Source organism: Anabrus simplex, chromosome 2, assembly GCF_040414725.1.
Source record: "Anabrus simplex isolate iqAnaSimp1 chromosome 2, ASM4041472v1, whole genome shotgun sequence".
Taxonomy (NCBI): Eukaryota; Metazoa; Arthropoda; class Insecta; order Orthoptera; family Tettigoniidae; genus Anabrus; species Anabrus simplex.
This window is the reverse complement of record NC_090266.1, coordinates 717,973,995-717,998,564: the sequence shown is the minus strand read 5'-3', so window position 1 is coordinate 717,998,564 and position 24,570 is coordinate 717,973,995. Positions and strand designations below refer to the sequence as shown.

General features: G+C 38.4%; 1 protein-coding gene across 1 annotated transcript in view; it reads left to right on the top strand.

Moving 5' to 3' along the window:
• The window catches only part of Fmo-1 (Flavin-containing monooxygenase 1), a 401,881-nt gene that overhangs the window by 309,048 nt on the left and 68,263 nt on the right, over nt 1-24,570 (top strand). Inside the window, exons 4-5 of the mRNA XM_067139395.2 lie at nt 1,262-1,439; nt 19,936-20,086. Coding sequence (XP_066995496.2) covers nt 1,262-1,439; nt 19,936-20,086 — 329 coding nt within the window. The remainder of the gene's footprint in view (nt 1-1,261; nt 1,440-19,935; nt 20,087-24,570) is intronic.

The following is a 24,570-nucleotide window of genomic DNA, read 5'->3' as shown; positions in this document are numbered from 1 at the left end:
ATAAGAATTTTTTTATGAAACTATGCAAGTTCATTTCACAGTAATGGAAACGTGATTTCAAACCTTTGTTCCCGCTACTCCACATACTCTTCCAAAATGCTGTAATTTTATCCGGCATCCGGCCGTAAAACGGGACCAAATCCTCAATGATCCGACCCGAATTAATCAGGAAAAGTCCCGGAGAAAAATTCTAATTTTGAATCTTTTTAAAAAGTTTATTTTTAAGTTATCAGATGTCGGTAATTGAACATTAGGTGAATTTTTGGATACAATTTCAACAGTGAGAGACTGCGATGGCACAATGATCTAATGGGTGATGAGCAAGTAACAAAGCTGTTAATTCGAACGACATTTACCATTAGGATATTATCTTTATTAATTTCGGTCCTTAATAGCACAGATCATCTTAACTGTAGGTCATCTGTAAGCTTAGCATTTTGTAGTGTAGTGTGTTACACCAGGTAAGTGGAGATATGTCTGAAAACGTAAGTCTTTGAGATACTACTGGAAAATGCATTAATATTTACATTATGACACTGAACTTCCACTCGTTTTTAGTATGTACATCATGCGATTATATCGCTTCTGATAATAGTCACAATCCGCGGCTGTGAACTGGTTAAGAGAAAAAATTACAGCCACAATTAGTGCCGTATTAGAAACGTTACTCCATCGTCTTACATTCCGCCATCCATTGCAATATATTCATTTTTCTGAATGATATTAATTTAAATATTCACTTACTGTATTTACATTACTGGAAGGGTGGTACACTAGTTAAGTAAGTGATCGACTGTACAATGCGATGGTACCCAGACCTTCACTTTCTGAACTCCGGACTGCAGAATTCAATCCCGATACAATTAGTTGGTGTTAGTTTTTAATCAAACATGGAATCCCATGTCACTAAGGCTACTGACAAGTTAAATAATCCAATTTCAGATCAAACTTCTGATTATCTCTCTCTCTCTCTCTCTCTCTCTCTCTCTCTCTCTCTCTCTCTCTGTCTCTCCATTTTTACCCTTGACAAGGTGTGGTGACATGCCAGGAGTAGTTGGAGAGTTTTCACCATGCAGGTTAATATGATTTTAAATGTATCAATAAACCATAAGTGATATTGATATCGACTATGGCACTCCAATCAGCATAAATCATTAAGTAATCTATGGACGGAGGGACAAATATACATGCCTTCAACTATCTATTAATCATTGTGGCTCTTTCCTACATCAATTTTAGCCTAGAGTTCTCTTTGTTTTAGGCACTATTGGAAGCCTCGTGTCCCTCAACTACTCGGAGCGGACGACTTTCAAGGAACACAAATTCACAGTCACGACTATCGAAGACCAGAGGCTTTCAGGGGAAAGCGGGTGCTGGTTATTGGAGCTGGACCTTCCGGCATGGATCTGACACTTGAGTTATCAACAGTGGCCGAACAGGTAAAACTGCCTTTTTGTTTAGGAAATATATTTCAGCCGACCGTTTAAGGTAGTGGGATGCCTAAATGTGAGAAACGTGTGTCACTAGATCTTTTCGTACCGATACGTTAAAGAAGGATACAGTGGACACCCTACAAATTTCTTATTTAAATTTTCAGAAAAGTCCTTACATATACGGTACCGTACGTACATATACGCATTTACTAACTCCAGCCCTTCTACGAACGTGATTATTATTACTTTTCTATAATTTTTCTTTATGTCGCACCGACATAGATAGGCCTTCTGGTGACGATGGGATAGGAAAGGGCCAGTAGTGGGAAGGAAGTGGCCGTAATGTGAAACTGGGAAACCACGGAAAACCATCTTCAGGGTTTTCGAGAGTGGGGTTCGAACAACGCGTGATTAGTGCAGTGATTATAGCCTCTGCCTTTCTGCTTGAACTGCCGAGGTCGAATCCCGATCGATCTTGGGCTAGAATTTTATTTCACTTGCCTAAAATATTACAGAAGCAAAAGGTGATGATGAAAGAATTTTTAGTACGTACTGTAAGTTATACTAATTAAAGCACCGTCAATATTTCTTAAACTACAAGGAATTTTGAGAAACAACTTTCACAGACAGACAGACAGACAGACAGACAGACAGACAGACAGACAGACAGACAGACAGACAGACAGACAGACAGACAGACAGAACGTTAGGAGAGGGGGTCATGAAATTAGACGATACAGCTAACTGAAGAATGTATTGAAGTATAATATTCCACATAAACTTACGTACTTTTAAATGAAACCCACTATTATCTCTAGTAGGCTAAAATCAAAAGCAGAAAAGGAGAGATTAGTAATGGCATTTGCTATAATGTAATAAGTTCTTTTTAAATGCTGTTTATTCGGGGCGTCGACCTATAGAGATCTTTAGCCCCTACTTGCACCACATGATATGAAGCTGCGTGTAACTGGAATTGCGAAAGTGTAGAGTGTTGAATGTGAGGAAAGGAACGTAAAGGACGACAGAAACATCCAGTCTCCAGGCCAGGGATATTAATGATTTACAATTAAAAACCCCTGATCCGGCCGGGAATGGAACCCGGGACCACCTGGGGACAGGCGGACGCGTTGTCCCTACACCGTGGGGCCGGCCATGTAACAAGTTAATTCAATCCCGAGTAATTGTAAAGTGAATTTGGCGCTTGAAAATACCTCAGAAGTACATTTGCGGGTTTCAACAAACGTGATCCATGACAGGTTTATGTGTAAGACACCTACAATGTTTCCGATTTTGGCCGTAATATACGTTTGTTTTAGTTACCCCGTCAATCATCGTCGCGCTCGCGTTGTTTGCCTTTTTTAATTTGTATTGTGCCTTGCTTCTGTACTGAAGACAGACAGAAACTACCAAACGAATGTGATACTGTAAGCAAGTAAGAGCGTTTACTCCTTTCTAAAAAATGGCAAGCTGAGAAAACATTTCCTTTTAACAATAGTTGAAAGTTCAACAATGTACAGCGCTGTAAGAACTGTGCCGAGAAAATTGTATTTTCAAACTGACATAATACTGATTTACGGTGTGTGTAGGAAAAAAAATGTAGCGTAGGCATGTATAGAAAACATAAATCGCGTTGCAAATTTTGAAACCTTTACATGCAATTTGTTTGAAACAACAACAAGCAAACGTGTCCACAGCAAATGGACCACAGGAGAAGCAGGTGACGTTGGTATGCTGGACTTTGTTACCGTGAACCCGCACATAAGTTTAAGTAACATTCTTAGAGGCAGTAGAATGAGTCATAGTAGTGTATTATGCACACTACACCGATAAGTGACATCACCCATAGCTTGTGCCGCTTCATTGGAAATTACATGGAATTGTCTTTCGTAATCGAGTGAATTTCTGTGAATGGCATTAACCTTGTAGTTCTGCCCTTTCAGGTTTCATAAATCACGGGTCATTGAATTCTGGTCCGTAGACAACCCTCGTTGTCTCCGATAGGTGGATTGACAGTGACCTTGGAGCGGCAATGCATGGTGCCGAATAATTTGCGACCAGCTCATCGTACCTCACTTCATTGAAGGCACCCAAAAAGAGCTGAAAAATGCATGCTTTTCCTACAAAATAATCTACCAAATTTGCTATAAAATGTCCCCCGAATTCTCGGACAAGGAGGTGGTATCAGCATGATGGATATACAGCGCATCCTACAATTAACACTGCGCGGATCCTTGACAGAATGTTCTACGGACGTTTCATAAGACAAGACATAGCGGGCGTATAAATTGACCAAGACGTTCTCCTGACCTTTTCTCTTTAGACTTCTTAGAAGCCTACGTGATGGCGTAGGGAAGGGCAGCCTGCGGAGGAGGAGCAGCCGCCACAACTGTCACCACTGGCCCTCTTAAACCAATATATAGCAGCCATTTTGTCTAGTTAGACAGTTAAGTCCGGAGTCGAATTCAAGCCTGCCAGTTTAAGCTTGCAGTCTTGACAATCGAACTTGAGACTGAAAGGCTAATGCCCCTTGTAAGTTTAAGGCTTGGGTCGAGACCAAGTGTGTACAAAGCTGCACACGTAGCCAGCCATCCCAATTACAAATCTCCTGCGCTTTGTCCGTTACTCCCATAGCATACCTCCTAAGATTCAGAATCCGTATAGCGTACCTACTAAGATTGGTCTTGTAGGATACCTACTGTCGATTTACGATGAAACAGAATTACATAACATGGTTTACTCTGGTTACCAAGGATGCTTCATTTCTTTCGTTTACACATATTCACACTGAGACACAAACAATGAATATTAACAGTAAGCACAAGGAATGGCTACCATGTCACTTGACCTCTATAAAAGCAACATTATATTTTTATATTATTTATCCATATTGAGTACATTTCTTCATTCTGTGTACAATAATTTGATTATTGTGCGAGAATAAAGGTTGTTATTTCTCCAAAATTTTGACTTCCCTCAATACAATCTGTTTTGGTCTCCATGGTTTTCATCATGGAATAATATTAATTACTATCATATTCATAAAATTGAGCTTCAACAATATTTTTAGCGTGTTGGTCTGTACTTAATATTGTTATTTTCAAACAGGCTGTTCAGGGCTATTAGTTACACACTCACTTCCTGTGATCAAGACTTATATGAATTTAAGAGTACATAAGTACGTGAAAATCCTGTTGGTAGATATTATTACATGCTAAACAACTCCTTTTCGGGAAGAAAAATTACAATGCGATCACTCAGGTCTCAACTGCTGCTATTATTTCGTCATTTGCCTAACAAATAAAGACACACTTTTTATTTTCGATTCTAAAAGTACCGAAGATAACATGGTATTTTCTGTAAGTGAGCGAATGACTGAATATTTTCTCGTCCTTTGAATGAGAGAGCACTTCTTTTTTTTTCACCGTTTAAACATGGGACAATTTGTACTGCTAATTACAACATTCCCTTTGTAAAACTCACTTCCCTCTTACGGCGCAGTTACTCTTCACAACTGTACAAAGCACAAAGCCACCTGAGGTAAATTGTATGTCATGTAAAAGCATATGGAATATAATTAGGACCTCCCTACTGAGTGATCCTCTGTGATGAGACAAATCTACGACATTTCCTATCTGATATGATACAGGGAGAATGAATATCCATTCATTTGACATACGAGGACCAAATGGATGATATGACGTTTTCATTGTTCAATGTTGTTACTGGAGTTATAAATCACCATCAATGTCCAAACTTATTATTTACTCTATACGTGATTATTTAAGTCACAATTCAGTGAGATGGAAAGGAGATATTCATAACCATATACTGTAGTCTGTTAGAATATTCTCTGTTACTAAAAATACTGTAAAAGACTCAAAATGCAAAAGAAGTTTTGAATTGAAACTCAAAACTTTTTTCTCATTTACCTGGTATAATAAAAAATAACAAGTACATTGCTTAATCGTTGCTGTACTTGACCCCCAAAACTGCAGGTGACTGTGGCGTATAGGTACCTGCCATATCTAAAACTTCAAGTTACGATTTAAGAATATTAGTAATACAGTTTTGACAGCACCCATTAATGCAGTCAGCCTCGGTGGCTCAGGCGGATGCGCGTCGCTCTCATACCACTGGGTTCCGTGGTTCAAATCCCGGTCACTTCATGTGAGATTTGTGCTGGACAAAGCGGAGGCCGGAGAGATTTTTCTCCGGGTACTCCGATTTTCGCTGCCATCTTTCATTTTCCAGCAACACTCCCCAGTATCATTTCATTTCATATATCATTCATTAACCATTGCCCCAGGAGAATGCGATAGACTTCGGCAGCCGGCATAATTCCTATCTTCGCCACAAGTTGGAGTCTTTATTCATTTCATTCCTGGCCCGGTTGAAACTGGAAACTGACTGTGGATTTTCATTTCATTCTGAATGTAATTAATTTAAAAGGAAACAAGCCACTTCGTACAGACAATGACGGCCTCTGGAAGAATGGAGAATATAAGTCTTCCACTATTCATAACTTCGGTTCGAATACGTAGGTCCATTTCCTCCCAAGTGCATACTGCGTGAACCAGATGACCTCACTCGTGTCTAGAAAGGAAGTTTCGTTTTCAGAATGATCTACCTCCTCGTGGGGAACGGACTACTCTGAAGAACCACGCCAAGCTGTACCCTGTAATGCATTTAAACATATTATAAATACATTAAAACATATTGATGGCTATTCCGCTTTCATGTCTACAGCCAATGTTTACTTTACTGTATATGATTTAATCGTGATTCTGCACCTATACAACATCCGGAACCATAACTATTGTTCTTTGGTTAGTATAATAGCAATAATAATTCTGTATACTTAATGTCCTTTACACCATAATCGCTCCCATCCAGCTCCTCGGTTCGGGGAGCCTCGATTTCAATTCACTGCCGGTTCGGGAACATTTAGCCACGTCTGGTTTATTACTCCGATTCGGAGACCGGGGTTTGGTGCTTATTCAATACACATCTCCTCATACACTCAGAGTTCACCACACTAGAAGCCACCGCAGCAACATGCAATAGTGAATAGGCCTACGTCACTCCATATGGGACTGGCATAAGAAAAAGCATTCGGCCGTAAATCTTCTTGTGCGGCACAGTTCGAACCCGTGACCCCAGCCGGGTATACGAAGAAAAAGTGAGAGCAGAATAATAATAATAAGAAGACACAGTAATTAGGTTTTAAGGGGCGCAGAGAACTTTACCCAGAAGAGGACTTGCTTGAGGTGCCATAAGATAAATGCTGATACGAGTCTACAGATCTTAGGCTCTTTTACTCCTCTTAGTGTTATACCCACATTCTCAGAATATGCCTAAAATCTCAGACCTACTTACAACATTTACCGGGTTCCCATTTAAAAAGCTGTATAATTTATAAGTACCCATAATTTGTCCTGAAACGTTGTCCATATCTTAACAAAAGGATTAATTTACTACCGATATTGATTTATGTTTAGTAACACAACTAAATACTAAACAAAAATAAAATCAAAAGTAGAAATAATAACATAAAATTCAACTCACACATAAAATCCTCTGCGCTTACACACTTGAGCATACGTAGGTCTAAGAGCAGAAAAGGTCACACACTAATGTTGAGTACTTTATCGGTTGCTTTGTGAGGGACGTAAACATGAGAGGTTTCGATCATTTTTGTCACTATCACTTACTCTATCAACACGCGATACCTTAATTATGTCATTATCACTGTCTGTCATATTCGGATGAAGGAGTAAAGTATTCTTTCGATTCAACATAGTCCCAACCGTCATTTCTGCCGCTAGTCACTATTGTACAATGTATAGGGAAAACCCGTAAGGGAAGTCGCATGGCCAAACATGAGTATGATATTTAAAACTTCGTTGATCGAAACGGATGAACGTATGTGCTCCCTGTTAACCACATTATAAATTTCGTTCTTTCCCCCATAGAAGCAGTCCTGCTGAAGCGGTAAAGGCGTGCTTAGTTCAGTGGAAGGAATTGGACTTCCCGTCAGGAATTTCGAAAAATTTAGAATCAGTATTTCCACTTTCGGAGAGGAACGTGGGCCTGAGGGTCACGCAGCCTTCACCAAAAATGAGTAGCAGGTTAATTATTGAGGGGGATATGTCGTTGTCCAACACACTAAAGGTTAAATGGCAACCAACTATGCCTGGATTGAACCTTTAGCATAAGAAACGAGTTCATAACCAACTGCGTCACGCAGCCAATCCTTCGGTTTTTTTAGTGTAAAATCTTTCGTATAACCCTGCGTCATTTTGAGAGTTATCTATAATCTGCACATGTGTAATTAGCTTAGATTTGGTTTAGGGTAGGATCTCTGGGTCTCTGAGTAATGCATAAACGCAACAAGCTCTTCTCTCTTCGGTGGGGTCGTGGGCGCGAACTGTGTTGCACATACATGGCCTTGGCCCTGTTGTATGGCCTGATGCCCTTCCAGTATTGAAATCTATATGAAGGAATTTATTCACTACTATGCCTTTATGTGCTGGTTAGTAATGTGGTGTGTATATAAAGAGGTGTGTATTGAGATAAACTCAAATAATCAATCCCTGATTCAGGGGAATTAAACAGACGCGACCTAAATATCCGCTACGACTGGAATAGAACCCGAAACCCTCCAAACCGAAGGCTGTGACACTAGAGAAGGACTATCCAATATTTGCTTAAATGAAAATGATGGAGGGTTACTTATGGTTACTGCAGTAATCGCCGGGACTTGAACACCAGATCTATATTCCTACCATTAAGTATGGCTTACACACATACCTGCTAAAGTGGGCGTTAGTGATGCGACCAACGGACCGTCTGCATTTGTGTTCTTGGACTGGAGTTTATCAGAGATACAAAACTAGTCTGTCTATATTGAAAGATTAGAACAGAACACAAAGTGGCATTCAAATAACTTTGTGAAAAAATCAAAGGTACTAACGAAAAATGGAATAAACTTAACAGAATCAATCAAGAATGAAATATTATACACCTACTGCCTAGAAGACGGTCGCACGTAATACGATGAGAAGTAATGTGACCTCCTTATCAATTCATTACCTCATGGAAACTTCCAAGGGATTTAAGTTATTTCCATATTTCACAATGTTAATATTATTAGTGAAAATTATTGAACATAAAGTTTTGGTCGTTATGAGAGGTGTTTTAAAATACTGGTCTCCAGATGGCAAGTTCCTGTAAATATCAACGTTCTCCACTGTTTATTTGTCGTACTGCAGATGCTGTTGTAACTTTACCCTGTCAGAACAACGCATTACACTATCAATCATCGATACGTCACCGATAAATTGGAAACTACAACTTCTCTCTCTCATTTGCATCTCCCAGTGCTAAGAGAGTAATATCGTAACATAATATCTGCGCTCCGTGTCCATGCTTTGTTTACCAGAAGCAAAAACAGCGTACTTTGTTGACTCAATGTACAAAGTTTGTGAAAACAACTGCGGATTTCCATGTATATTAACAAGTTGCTGAAAGAGTAAGTAAAACAACACTCTAAGCAACGTGACTGAAATACCGAATGACACGCTGAATACAGGAGTGGAACATCGGGAGAACTCGAGCTAAAGGAAAAGGAACAATTAAATGTACTAAGCATGCACGAAGTAACCTCGAATCAATTCACTTCATTGCGTCGATGTATACAGACTAATCTGTACAGCAATTTTCGAGCAGGGACACTATCCTTCTCTTCTAACACGAACACATTATGAAGAATAAAACATATTCATTGTGACACTACACACTGAGGGTTTATAATTACATAATTTGGGGTACCACTAATGTTAACGATAGTTATGATGGAATTAATACATGGACCTAAAATAAAATAATCATAAATAACCCAATTACCTCTGTTTACTAGGACTATGAAGTTAATGATTTGGTTTCATTTAATCTTTTAATGGAAGTACTTCTAATATCCCATCATATCTTGTCATTTTAGTTCAGTCACTTTATACCCTAGATATAAACTAGGTGATATATTTCGTATTACGTTGTTAAGTTAAAAAGTATCGGGTAAGTTTTTAAATACATACAGCTGCTTCGGGGAATTTCAGAGTGCCCTGAGTTCGATTCCTGTCCAGACTGGGGATCATTGCCGTGCCTAGTTAATTCTTCTGGCTCTAGAACTGGGTGTGATTGTATTAATACACACATCTTGATCTTTCAACACCCATACTACTAATAACCACAGAACCTCAGTAGTGCAAGCTACACGCATAATGTTGGGGTTAGGAAAAGCATCCGACCGTGAAACTGGACCAAATGCACATGTAGCGCCGACCTCAAATAAATGTAAGAAACAAGGAAGGAAACAAAGAGAAAGTAATATCCAAAATACACACATACAACACTAACCAGTTTTGTAACTTGCTCGATTTTACATATTACTTCAACAATTCGCATAATTCGAAATATATTTTAAATTCATTCCCTTGTTCTATAGAAATACGTAAGCAATTTCCAACAGCCTGTATGCTAACCAGTTATGAAACTTATTTGATTTTAGCATTTCCTAAACAACATGTATGTCTAATCACTTTTAGATCCATTCTGTTCTACTGATATACACATGCCAATTTTCTTAAATTGATTCACCATTTGAACATGCTTAGGATGGTGTTAGTTAGACTTGAATCTAACTTATACCCTCTTGAAAATAAACTTGTTCGGAAACTTCCTTAATCACTAGTATCGTATTGGCTGAGATACACTACATAACCATTATACGACTAAATATATTATCACATTAACATATACAGTTTTCTAGCGAAGGAGGAATGGGAAAAATAAAAATATTTTCAGGGCAGCTTGTTTTTGGGGTTGAACCCTCCATCCTTTAATTAAAGCTTATTTTTTCACGTCTCGTACTGCGCAGTTAACATGCTGGGTACGTCCAGCATTGTCCTTCAGGTAGGTATACAGAACTTTTCAGCAAACACATATGAATGAACTACGAGACATTCTAATCGTCTGTTCCTATGTTACTGAAGCCTCGTCTGCTTCTCAACATCTTTCCTTGAAACAATTATACACTGAACACTTTAAGGTCATTCGAAACATACCTACCTTTCTTACCTATCAGCAAATCGGCATGAGATCTTTCTCTTGGGTCGTCTATAAGTTCTTCGTCACTTGCTTAGGTAAGAGGCGGGTTTCAGTAAATTAAACTATTGTCTACAATGACAGGACACAAGTTCAAAGAAATGGATATTTGATATATCATTGGCGATGAAACCCTACAACTTGTGACCTTACACAACCTCCAATCAACGAACTCAGTTCTGCCCGTAGAAAAAGTAAATAATAATAACAACGATGATGAGAGACGCTGGCTTTGCAGACCTTAACTCAATTGCCTGAGGGGCATCCTTACGAGAAACCACCGTCTTAATTTAAGAATCAAATAAAGAAACTTTGGAGATCCCTAAGATCGGTTTTCATGTGAGACTGCATGTACCACCATAATGATTCGTGATGATCCAGCCCCCGTAACAAGAGCTCTGGACTCTTGGTAAAATTAAGGCAGTTCAATCGGTATGTGCCACACAGTGGTTGTATGGCACGAACCCTTAATTAAATGGATGTGACCTGCGACTATGTCTTGGACCGACATCTAACATTGTGATTTACGTTCAAGTCATTGTGGATGATGGACGCAAGAAAAATGATGCTATACTGACAGACGGCCCTAATCTACTGTACGTCACTGAGGTTGATGAACTCATGACCAACCAAACTTCCAAGCTGAAGGCTGAACACCATTAAGTTACAGTCGTTGATGACGAAGGTTTCTACATTAATAAATCCCTAGCACATCTGATGCCCAGCAAATCAAAATCAAATAACAACAACAACAATAAACGCTTACAACACTTGTAGCAGTAATGCCCCTTGCCATCGGACATGTCCCCTTAATCGTTACGCTAATAAGTTGAAATTTCGCAGCAAATAAATCTAAGATTTCTGGAATACATTTTCAATTTATTCACTTGGTTTTAAGCTAATTCTCAAAATACTGTTCCACTGAAGTTAATAAATTAATAAATGAAGTGATGTCATAACCCTAATTAACAACAAATTCATCTATCCCGGACGAATGGTTTCTTTAAACTACCTAACTGTTGTTATTTATTTATTTATTTATTTATTTATTTATTTATTTATTTATTTATTTATTTATTTATTTATTTATTTATTTATTTATTTATTTCATACCACCAACAGAGATGTTTCTCCAATTACAAGTGGCTTAGTCACTATACATTAATTATTAAATATAACACATGTCGGAAAGAACTTAATATCTAAAAATAAAAATACATAACATTATTAGAAAATAAAGCAGCAAACGTAATTTACAGCACATAAATACTTCTTCAAGTTCGAAGTGGACTTATGACCTAAAATACTTAATATCTAAACATGAATAAAGTAAAAGTTGCAATACAGAAACAAAAAATAAATTAAGAATTAGTATCTACAAAGGAAATAACTCTAATCTTAAACCGACACCAGTTAAAGCAACCGACATATAAAAAGAAAATCATGGAAAGTAAGGAATGAAATACATATATTTGGTAAGAGATGAGTTGTGGAAATCAGTATGAACAACATATTAAAACTTAAGTACAAATACACCCAAGAATGGCAATTTATTTGCAGTTTTCCCTACATTTTGTTTATCTATCTTCAAATTAAATACATAAAAAAAACATTAAAATGAAACATAAACTAACCAAGAAATAAGCATAAATATAGTACATATATACACCTATATGGTATACCTTCAGAAACAGTGCTTTAACTGAAGTCAAAGTGCCCAGCATAGTGCAGCCACTAATTTAACTGTGTGCCTTCTTCAATATTTTAACATAATAATTGTGTCTAACAGCAAATTCTAAATCAAGATCAGGAAATGTATTAACTGTGACGTTATATGTAGTGCACATTCTGAACAGTCGTGAGCTTCTATAAAATACGGTTTTAGAAATCGGACGAAACAAGTGAAGTCTGTGTCTTACACTTCCTTTCCGGGTATTGGACGAGAATTGTTGTAGAAAGTAACTGTTAGCCACCACATTATTGATAACTCTTCAGAGGTATTTTAGATCATTTATTATACGTCTATTTAATAACGAAGTGAAGTTAGATTCTTTCAGAAGATCATTGTAATGATTTATACCGCTAGGGACAAACCTATTATTTATTAAGTAAAGTTAACGTAAGAAAATGTGTGAACTTTCTCCACATGTTTTCGATAAGATTTATAAAGGGGAGACCAAATTACCGACGCGTACTCAGGATTAGACCTAACAAGTGTATTGAACAAAATTTTGAGTGCTTGGATATTATTCATGTCTCTGGTGTGTCGAATTAAGAAGCCCAGTTTTTGTAGGCATCATTAATTGTGTCATAAATGTGTGGGTTAAACAACAAATTGTTTGTGATGCGCACTCCTAGATCATTTTAATTACATATTCGTTATTACTTTGACCTGTTTACCAGAAACATTCCTTTGACGAAAATATTATCTATTTCAGGATGTCATTGAACAGTTTTACATTATAATACTAATAATTATTAATAAACTAGCCTGGGGAACCCTAACCTTAAATCCTACAATCCGCATAAATTTACACACAGCGCAAAATAAAATAACCCATGTTAAGTCTCTTATAACGCCTAATGTTATCCCTTGGACCGATTCCGGCACCTCCTTCGGCATGAATTCAGGCCGATAAGACTCAAGTGCCATAATGCACCTCACCCAACCCCAGAGTGGAAGGACTACTGCACCCCATGTGCTCCAAAAGCATGACCTCATATCATATGAACCTACGTTTGTGTCTTGGAAACCAACAATCACACAACACAATCATCCATCACGGACTCTATGGATTGACAGCTATCGTGTCATTCGAATAAAACAAATCGTACAACTTCAGACAACCCTCGACAACACGAAACAACATCACTACAGATTCTCAAATTATGAAATACCTGAAAATGGTTATTCACAACATGACATACCATCCTGCCATTTCCGTCGCCTCGATAATGAATCTCAAATCCTCTACTAAACGACTCCCCTTTAAAATAATGGAATCTAATTCCAAACATTTATTATAAATTACATAATTTCAGTTACAATAACTTCTTTCTAACCATGCACTGGCTCGACCGCCGAGAAACACAGGTGGCCTCTTACCTGGAACAAGACCCTTCTCGCTATCTCAAAAAACACACGCATTATCTTGACCTGTACCAGATGAAAAAATCGCCTCACTGACAACTCGCGTGAAATACAATTCTTGACCACCACAGAATATGCAAAGAGATTTAATTTAAAACGTCACTTGAAATATTCTTATCTATCACGGTCTGACGGTTTCACGTGGAATCCTAAGTATGGAATGACCGCATTCCTATAAATTAAATTACACAAAATAAATCTTCGGGTTCCCTACAATGAAAATCCCGGCACAAAGTCTCCTCAATATTAAAGGATTTCATCAACCTCATCGACATTCCTTCCTGTCTCTGCAAGACTTGAACCACTTCTTACCACAAATTCTCTCCACGAAAATAATATGGAATATCTCTCTTACGTGATCCACTTTGTTGTTACATAAAACAATCTGTGAAAATTCAACCATCTCTCCTCGCATACCTATGTTCGACAACACAATATTTCCAAAACCGAAACTCACAACTTGACTTACAAAAATGTTAAAGTTATTTTCCTCTCATCAATCTACACAAATTGTAACAGACCTTTAGAATAATATTTCCCTTCCACAAATCACACACCAGTCTTGCCTCGTAATTTCCCTTGACAAATTTACAACGCCGAACACATGACGGTGTGCCTTCCGCAACAGCTGATATTCCATCATTATCGCGCACTCGCTCTAAATGGCAAATCAGGAAATACACTTACAGGAATTTCATCTTTTCACTGAACAGAATTTCGTGTTAATTTAATGTCTTAACCGTGGCAAACAACAAATATAGGGAAAAGTACGGAAATAATACTTCGCTCTAGATATTATATTCGCTTTACAGCCATCAAATCCACACGCTAGTTAAGCGACTTCTCGATTATCCAAGAACGTAAAAAAAGACGTTTTGTCGTATTCCTATGACATTTTCACGAAATAAAAGGGTGGTCATAATGCGTCACATTTACACAAATAAAATGATGACATACTGGAATAAGTAAAATGCACTTTATAAACAAAGGTAGACATGTCGGGAAAGTGTGTGGAGGAAAGGGTACCAGGGTAGATTGTTATCAAGGAATAAGGTTAAGGGAGATGTTGAGGAAAGCAGAAGAGAAGGAGGAGGGAAAGGAGAAGGTGGTAGTGTTTCACGTTGGTACCAACAACGTAAGACAGGCAGGTATAAGTACCAACATAGTTGGATATGTGTGGGACCAGGAAAATGCAGCACATATGCAGTTTAAGGAAACAGAGATTGTTATCAGTGGGATACTGTGTAGGAGGGATACCGACTGGAAGGTGATTGGGGATTTGAATGAGACTATGGATTGGGTATGTGGGAAACTGGGAGTGAGAAATTTAGGTTCTAATAGGTGGGTAGGAGATAGAGATCTGCGCTCAGATGGCCTTCACTTAAACCGCAGTGGTACATATAAGTTAGGAAATTTGTTTAGAACGTTTATCGGGAGGTACATTCAGGGAAACGGGGTGGCCTATGGTACGGTGATAAGGGAACAGGTAACTGGAAATCAAGTATGGATGACAAAAAAATATTAGGGTTCAACTGTAGAAAAATTGTAAAGACTGGAATAGAATTATGTAATTTAATAGACATATACTCACCAGATATTGTAATAGGAGTTGAATCATGGCTGAGAAATGGTATAATGGATGCAGAAATTTTCTCGTGGAACTGGGGTGTGTATCGTAGAGATAGGATAGGAATGGTAGGAGAGGGAGTGTTCATTCTGGTGAAAGAAGAATTTGAAAGCTACGAAAAAGTTATAGATGACAAACATGAAATTCTGAGTGTCAGGCTCATCTTTAAAGATAATGGTCAACTTGATGTCTTTGGAGTTTACAGACCGGGGAAGGGTAGCGCAGACGCTGATTCAGAATTATTTGATAAGATAATCAGCTATGTGGGAAACGATAAGGAAAGGAACGTGATTGTAGCGGTTGAACTCAATTTACCAAATGGCAATTGGGAAGGAAATGCGAACGACAGGAAACATGACCACCAAATGACAAATAAGTTAATATGGAAAGAGCACCTGATTCAGAATGTGATGGAACCAACTAGATGGAAGAATATTCTGGATTTGGTGCTGGTAAAACCAGAGGATCTCTATAGAGAAACTGAAGTATTAGATGGTATTAGCGATCACGAAGCTGTTTTTGTGGTAGTTAAAAATAAATGTGATAGAAAGGAAAGTTTTAAAAGTAGGACTATTAGGCAGTACCATATGGCTGATAAAAATGCATGAGGAAGTTTTTAAAAAGTCACTTTGATCGGTGGAAAACGATAAATAAATATATAAACAGACTCTGGGATGGGTTTAAAGCAAATGTTGAGGAATGTGAAAATAGGTTTGTACCTTTAAAGCTGGTAAGGAATGGTAAAGATCCAATATGTTATAACAGAGAAGCAAAGAGACTAAGAAGAAGGTGCAGGTTGGAAAGAAATAGAGTTAGAAATGGCTGTGGAAGTAAGGAGAAATTGCAGGAACTTACTAGGAAATTGAATCTAGAAAAGAAGTCAGCTAAGGATAATATGATGGCAAGCATATTTGGTGGTCATACACATTTTAGTGAAAAATGGAGCAGTATGTATAAGAACATTAAGGCAGAAACAGGTTCCAAGAAGGATATTCCAGGAATCCTAAATGAACAAGTAGAGTGTGTATGCAAGGATCTTCAAAAGGCAGAAGTATTCAGTCAGCAGTATGTAAACACTGTTGGTTACAAGGATAATGTCCAGATAGAGGAGGTGACTAATGCTAAAGAAGTATTAAAATTTACCTATGACAAAAATGACATTTATAGTAAGCTACAAAATTTGAAAACTAGAAAAGCAGTTGAATTGATAAGGTTTCGGGAGATATAGTAAAGGCAATGGGTTGGGATATAGTACCATATCTGAAGTACTTATTTGATTATTGTTTGCATGAAGGAGCTATACCAGTTGAAAGGAGAGTTGCTATAGTAGCCCCTGTGTATAAGGGAAAGGGTGATAGACATAAAGCTGAAAATTACAGGCCAGTCAGTTTGACATGCATTGCATGTAAGCTTTGGGAAAGCATTCTTTCTGATTATATTAGACATGTTTGTGAAATTAGTAACTGGTTTGATAGAAGGCAGTTTGAGTTTAGGAAAGGTTATTCCACTGAAGCTCATCTTGTAGGATTCCAGCAAGATATAGCAGATATCCTGGATTCAGGAGATCAAATGGGCTGTATCGCGATTGACCTATCTAAGGCATTTGATAAGGTAGATCATGGGAGACTACTGGCAAAAATGAGTGCAATTGGACTTGACAAAAGAGTGACTGAATAAGTGGCTAAGTGTCTAGAAAGTAGAACTCAAAGAATTAGAGTTGGCGAAGCTATAGCTGTCCCTATAATAATTATGAGGGGAATTCCTCAAGGCAGTATTATTGGACCTTTATGTTTTCTTGTATATACATCAATGATATGTGTAAAGAAGTGGAAACAAAAATAAGGCATTTTGCAGATGATGTTGTTCTGTACTGAGTAATAAATAAGTTACAAGATTGTGATCAACTGCAAAATTACCTCGATGATGTTGTGAAATGGACAGTATGCAATGGTGTGATGCTAAACGAAATTAAAAGTCAGGTTGTGAGTTTCATAAATAAGAAAAGTCCTCTAAGTTTTAATGACTGCGTAGATGGGGTGAAAGTTCGTTTTGGGATCATTGTATGTACCTAGGTGTTAATATAAGGAAAGATCTTCATTGTGGTAATCACATAAATATGATAGTAAATAAAGGGTACAGATCTCTGCACATGGTTATGAGGATATTTAGGGGTTGTAGTAAGGATGTAAAGGAGAGGGCATATAAATATGGTAAGACCCCAACCAGAGTATCGTTCCAGTGTATAGTACCCTCATCAGGATTACTTGATTCAGGAACTGGAAAAATCCAAAGAAAAGCAGCTCTATTTGTTCTGCATGATTTCAGACAAAAGAGTAGCGTTACAGGAATGTTGCAAAGTTTGGGCTGGGAAGACTTGGGAGAAAGGAGACGAGCTGCTCGACTAAGTGGTATGTTCCGTGCTGTCAGTGAAGGGATGGCGTGGAATGACATCAGTCGACGAATGAGTTTGAGTGGTGTTTTTAAAAGTAGGAAAGATCACAATATGAAGGTAAATTTGGAATTCAAGAGGACAAATTGGGGAAAATATTCGTTTATAAGAAGTGAATTCAGAGATTGGAATAACTTACCAAGGGAGATGTTCAATAAATTTCCAATTTCTTTGCAATCATTCAAGAAAAGGCTAGGAAAACAACAGATAGGGAATCTGCCACCTGGGCGACTGCCCTAAATGCATACCAGTAGAGATTGACTGAATTGATAGTCTACAGCAAATACCTGGAAGTCGTACGTGGGCTTAAATCTTAAGAGGCCCACAAGCCTCTCTCAGTCTTTATCTAGCCATCTCGACAGATACTGTAGTGGTTATACAAATCATATTCTTTCTTTCGTTTATGTTTGGTACCATTCACATGGAAATAATGAAATAAACAAAAAAGTGCCCTCCACACGTTCTCTTCGTCGCGAACCGAACACGTTCGACAAATCACCGATCCCCACACGCAATAAAGTAAGACAATTATATTTTCTATTTTAACTGCAGGACGTCGGCATTATAATGGCCGTCTGTTGCCTGGACGTGAATTTACTTGACGGTTCCACATGGGAATACCGTTAATTTGACTGATAATCTCTCTCCACTTGGAGATGATTTTAGATAGCCATCTTTGGCCAACACTGCCTTCCCTTCTGGGGACTCAATAAATTTTTGATAACCGAGTTCGATAGCTGTACTCGCTTAATTGCGGCCAGTATCCAGTATTCGGAAGATATTAGGTTCGAACCCCACTGTCGGCAGCCCTGAAGATGGTTTTCCGTGGTTTCCCATTTTCACACCAAACAAATGCTGGGGCTCTACCTTAATTAAGGCCACGGCCGCTTCCTTCCCACTCCTAGCCCCTTCCCGTCCCATCGTCGCAATAAGACCTATCTGTGTCAGTGCGACGTAAAGCAACTAGCAAAAAAAAAAGATATTAGTCTGAATGACGTGCGGTCGCCTCAAATTCACTGGAAACAATGTGAGATTTGCAAGTGGCGCGGAGTGCTTTTATAAAATTCTCTCCCACTCTCATGCCATCCGCATTTACCGCCAAAGTTTAATGACACTGCTTTCATCTCACAGAAGATCTTATTTTAAATGTCAAAAAATGTTAAGGTGTCTTTCCAATTTTATTTATTTGTGATATATTAATGTAAATTAATATTAGCTGATGATGTCCCTTAGGGGACGAAACATGTACTAGATATAATAAATTATATATTGTATTGAATAGGCGGACCGCTTAATTATAATATTTAAGTTTATCTTGAATATTCATTGATTGATTTCTCACATAAAATGTAATTATGGCTGATTATGACATAACACATAGTTGCTTAGTTCAGTAGCGGTTTTGATGATAAGCATTAAGAGTTTCTCTTAACAAACTGAGTCGTTAAATTAACTCATATGCTATGCACTATATTTTGGTCGATGTAACAGAGTTCAAACAAACAAGCACGTCTTTTCGACAATTTTCCTTCTTGGGCTGCTTAGCGGCCTGAAGTCCTTGCCACAAATGACGAAATTCTTTCACTTACGATTTTCTGACGTTTACCACAGCGGTTTCGCCGCCAATTCTTCTTAAAATGGAATTTCAACAAAAATAGTTCCGCACCAAATTACTTGGTTTTCTTGCACATTCTACACGCGTGGGTGACATGTTGCATGAGTATGAGAATCGTCCCACCTTTTCTCGACGTGCCGTCTCTGGTCAGAAATAAAATGTAACTAGGGCTCCTCATGACGTCGCGCGCTGTAATTAGATGGTGCCTCATGTAATGAATTTAGGACTGGCTCCTTGTGACTCAATGGTCACGGGTTCATATTTCTTCGAACCGCGGATTTCATGTTCGAATTAGAACATTGATGTCGTCCTTGAACAACATACATATCTTATATGCGTATCTGTTAAGTAAACATAGGTGTTAAAATTTTCATTATGATTTAGAAAGTGCCATTAATATTTCATTATTAATTCTCTCAATTGCCTCAGTATATTGTTTATGTGTTTAATTTATTTTATTTTCAAGTCAAATTTCCTAAACTCGTAACTTTCTCACAGGTCATATTGAGTCATCATTTGAAAGAGCATATTGCTACACGATTTCCTCCAAATGTCACTCAAAAGCCGGATGTGAAGTGTCTAACAGAGTGGACTGCTGAATTCCAGGATGGCTCTTCAGCTGATATCGACACTGTACTTTACTGCACAGGTAAGAGTACCGCCACTGATTGATATGTTAAACTTATTTAATTCATGTATTTGATGACGTTATCACTTGAGCGTTTCATCTAGAGTTTGAGTGAATTTCCCAGCATTGTGCTGGAGTTAATATAAAATTACTCGTAAATAATTCACGTTCAAGATGACCTATGTTAAGGGCTGGGATTCGAACCTGGGATCTCCGAACCGCGGATTTCTTTTTCGAATTAGAGCATTGATCTCGTCCTTGAACAACATATCTAATATGCGCATTTGTTAAGTAAACACTTTTCAGTCTTATCAAATACTGAGATTAAGTCAGATGTAACGTAACGGGTGGCCTCCCCGTCCGTTTTGATATAATGTCTCCTTATGATCGACATTGCTCACCATCCTTCCTAGCAAAGACGAAAAAGGTGATGCACAATTTCCCTTCACAATCCTACGGACCATTGTGCAAAAATGCAATTTACTGCTCCCTGAAATAAGATATGTGCCCGTAATACTATCGAATTAATAGATTATGCCACGTCATTTATAATGGTATAAAGTTAAACGAAAGCCGTAAAACATGATTGAGAATTCTGGCGCGGATATTAACCTTCCGATGTGGAAGGGCAGTAGCTCAGTACTGCACTTCTAGCGTGTGTCATGTATGTTATATTTGTGGCTTAGACGGTGATGTGCTGGTCGCCACTGGTATCTGAGCTTCGGCCGTGTAGTAGTTTGATCCAACCAGAAACATTTATTATGAGAGATACTGACCCATTGTGACAGACATTATTTATCCACACCTACCAGGTCACATCCCGGAATATTATTAATTCACTCAGAACGTATTCCTGAGACGAGTACGTTGATATGTTGCTAATTCTTGGAGAATCAAAGGAGAATTCACAATGTCTGTATCACGAGCGATTTCTTGACTGAAGACTACCAATACGTTCCGAAACCTTGAATGCCGATTGCAGTCAATTGGGACACTCCGAAAGGTACCTGCTGTTACAGATGCTTCTATAATGTCTGCTCTAACTGAAGACGTTGTTTTGGACGCTGTCCGTAATAATGCTCATATTAGTCCAGATCATCCGATCGTACGCCCCTTATCTTTTTCCTGTGGGGTCGCTTAAAGCAGATAGTGAAGCACAGACCTAAAAATCCTGGTCATTTTCGGCAACTCATAACCGAGACATGCCAAGCTGTTACACCTCACGTGTTATAACGAGCAAGAATGTCCTTACAACGTCGTGCTGAAATCTGTATAAACAATGGTGGTCAATATTTCGAACACTTTGTGCGCTGAATATGCAGTGCACCCTGCTTCTAACCTACAGACCATCATGCCATACCCAACCTGTTAAGCATCATCCGATGAAAACGGTTCTTTTCAGGACCAAATATAAATGCACTCATTAGCTAAAGTAGGTATGTGGCCATATCACATCCATTGTAAACGGCATAAAGCGAATGAATAGTCCACCGCCCTGGGAACTGAACCTGTTTCCTGGTAATTTGGATACGCAGCAATAGCAATGCGTGATTTAGCCACTTTAGATCCGGAGAGCCATGGAGTACAGTTGGCAGCTGGCAAGAGTGGAATCTCTTGGTAGTCCTAAAATAAATTTCCTGCCCAAACGTAAGGTAGTGTCATTCGCAGCTGTGATCGTTCCAGACATTCATAGTAATTTGCGTCATTACAATGACATTGGCGCTAATGATTTAGTCTATATTCTCCAGCATGAACTCAAGGTTGTACTCAGGCGCAGAGAGATCAGATAGGGCTACCGATGTCTAAAGGTTGGCTATGTCATACGACTTTGCTGGGTTGTGTATCTCCAAACAGTAAAATTACCATGTAAAAATCACAGGCAGCGATAAGGTGAATGAGGACAATTCAATTTATGAAAACGGTCAACATTCTTACCACAATTTTGAACCTGCATAAACTGGAGGGACTTAAGGTAATGTAGTTTTGCAGATGGGAGTCTCCGCAGCCGTTCTGCTTGGTCTCAGTCCGATTTTTTACTTTCCAACGATGATACGTGTGTGTGTGTGTGTGTGAAGGGAGTATGGCATTCGTGCAAACGCTGGAAACACGGATTTTGACGGATCTTGATGTTTCATGACAACTTCCTCCTGGCCTATTCCCCTATTTCTTGGGGTTGGCGCATGTTGAGATTTGGCCCAATTTTGTAGCTGGAGGTCCTTTTTGACGCCTACCCCATGTAAGGGATGTTATCACTATTGTACGTTTCTATGTGATAATTTGTGTGTAGATGAAATGTGGATTGGGACGAACATTAAAACCCACTTCCCGAGCCATATAAATTAAAGACATACAGTTAAAATCCGACCCATCCAGGAATCGAACGCGGGGCCTCTGAGCTGAAAGCCACTGTACGGACCATTTAGTCAAGGAGCCGGACAAGTTTCATGACCTCTAAACACCGAAAAAAAAGGGCTTGGCAAATAATAGTGGCTTCTTTCGAGGCATTTTGGCCATTGACCACGTCTAAAATGTCATTGCCTTATTTGCCCCATATCTATATATATAAAACTAGTAAGATACCCGTGCTTCACTACGACATTACACTGAAGCTTATTGTTTTATGTATAATCCACCGTATTCGCGATCTGACTCATTTTCGGAGAGAATCCGCTAAAATTCGCGATATGACTCGTTTTCTAACAGATTAAGGCAAGTTTCCTCCCATTTTTTAATCTTTCTTTCCAGAAAATGATTTTGTACCTCCCGGGCTAGGTCCAGGTATTCCACCCGGTCAGTTGGGTCCCTAAATCTTTTCCCATAAGCATTTTTAATAAGGATCAAATCCTTGAGGTCTGGGGTGCCTTGGCGGTACTGAACCCGCGGTTGGACTGCATTCATAGTCATTACCCGTCCAGGACCCGTTTTCAGCGCAGTCCGCACGTTTGACGAAGGTCCAGATTATTATTATTATTATTATTATTATTATTATTATTATTATTATTATTATTATTATTATTATTATTATTATTATTATTATTATTATTATTATTATTATTATTATTATTATTATTATTATTATTATTATTATTGATGTTCTGGACCCCACAGCAGGATGCAAGACCGATACTTGGCGTAAATTATATCTGCTGCCAGTGTCATTGTTGACAATGTGACCAGCACGATTGTCGCGCCTAAGCAAGTGTGTGGGATTTCTGGCGATACGAATGACATACTTCCGTGCATTATTGACCTTATTATAGAGGTGAACAATTGGATGGCCAATCTCATTCCTATCGTATATTTCAAATGTGTTTAAATTTTTATTTATATGCCAGGAGAACCTACTGTAATCTAAGAACGTCCTCCGAAGGAAAAGATGGCTCTTGAAAACGAACAAAGGAAAGATTATAAATGATCGGTTTATGATCAGAATAAGTACGTCGAAAATCTACAGCCTGTTTCCAGTCATTCGACTGGGTCAGGAATGGAATGAATAAAGCCCCATCTAGCGGTGACAAAAGGAATTATTCCGGCTGCCGAAGCCTGTCGCACTCTTCTGGGGCATGATTAATGAAAAACAAATGAAATGAAATTATATTGGACAGTGTTGCTGGAATGAATGATGACAGGGCAAACCGGAGTATCCGGAGAAAAGCCTGTCCCGCCTCTGTTTTGTCCAGCACGAATATCACATGGAGTGACCGGGATTTGAACCATAGAACCCAGCTGTGAGAGGCCGACACGCTGCCGCCTGTGCAACCTCATTTCACACCCCACCGTCCGTTAAGTTTATTAACTTCTCCTCCAAAAGTTAAAAGAAGGCGTGTTTCTTTATGTTTAAAGAAGATTCCAAACACCCATGTTCACGTCTATCACCTTCAGTTTTGAGATATAAGTATCCCCATAAAAATAATTAATTCTTTCTCACTTCCTTTCACACACGTCCACCCCCCCCCCCCCCCCCAAATGAAATTTCCGGCAAAAACTTGTTTCCGTGGTAGTAAAGGATCTTCTAAATACCAATTATCACTACTCTAACTTCTTCAGCTTTTGATTTATGTGTCCTCATGATAGGAATTAAACTCCTTTTCACTCCCGCCACCCAAGTGATTCCCCCCCTCCAAAAAAAACGCGTTTTTCTTTGTTTTTAAAGCAAATCCAAATACCAATTTTCACGTCTGTAACAACTTTAGTTTTTATTAGATGTAAGTATTCTCATACAATTAAGTCAATTAATTTTTAAATTCATTCAACCCCCCGCCCTTCATTGGAATTTCCGAGAATACATGTTTCCCTACTTTTAAAGCAGATTCCAAATATCAAATTTCATGTCTGTAGCATATTCATTTTTGAGATATCAGTAGCCTAATTAAAAGAATTCAACACTATTTTCAGTCACTTTTACCCCCCTCTCCACCCAAGTGATAATTCTGAAAACTAAAAATACACGTTCCTTTATTTTAAGAGAGATTAATTAAGATTAAAATTACCATTTTTCACTTCTG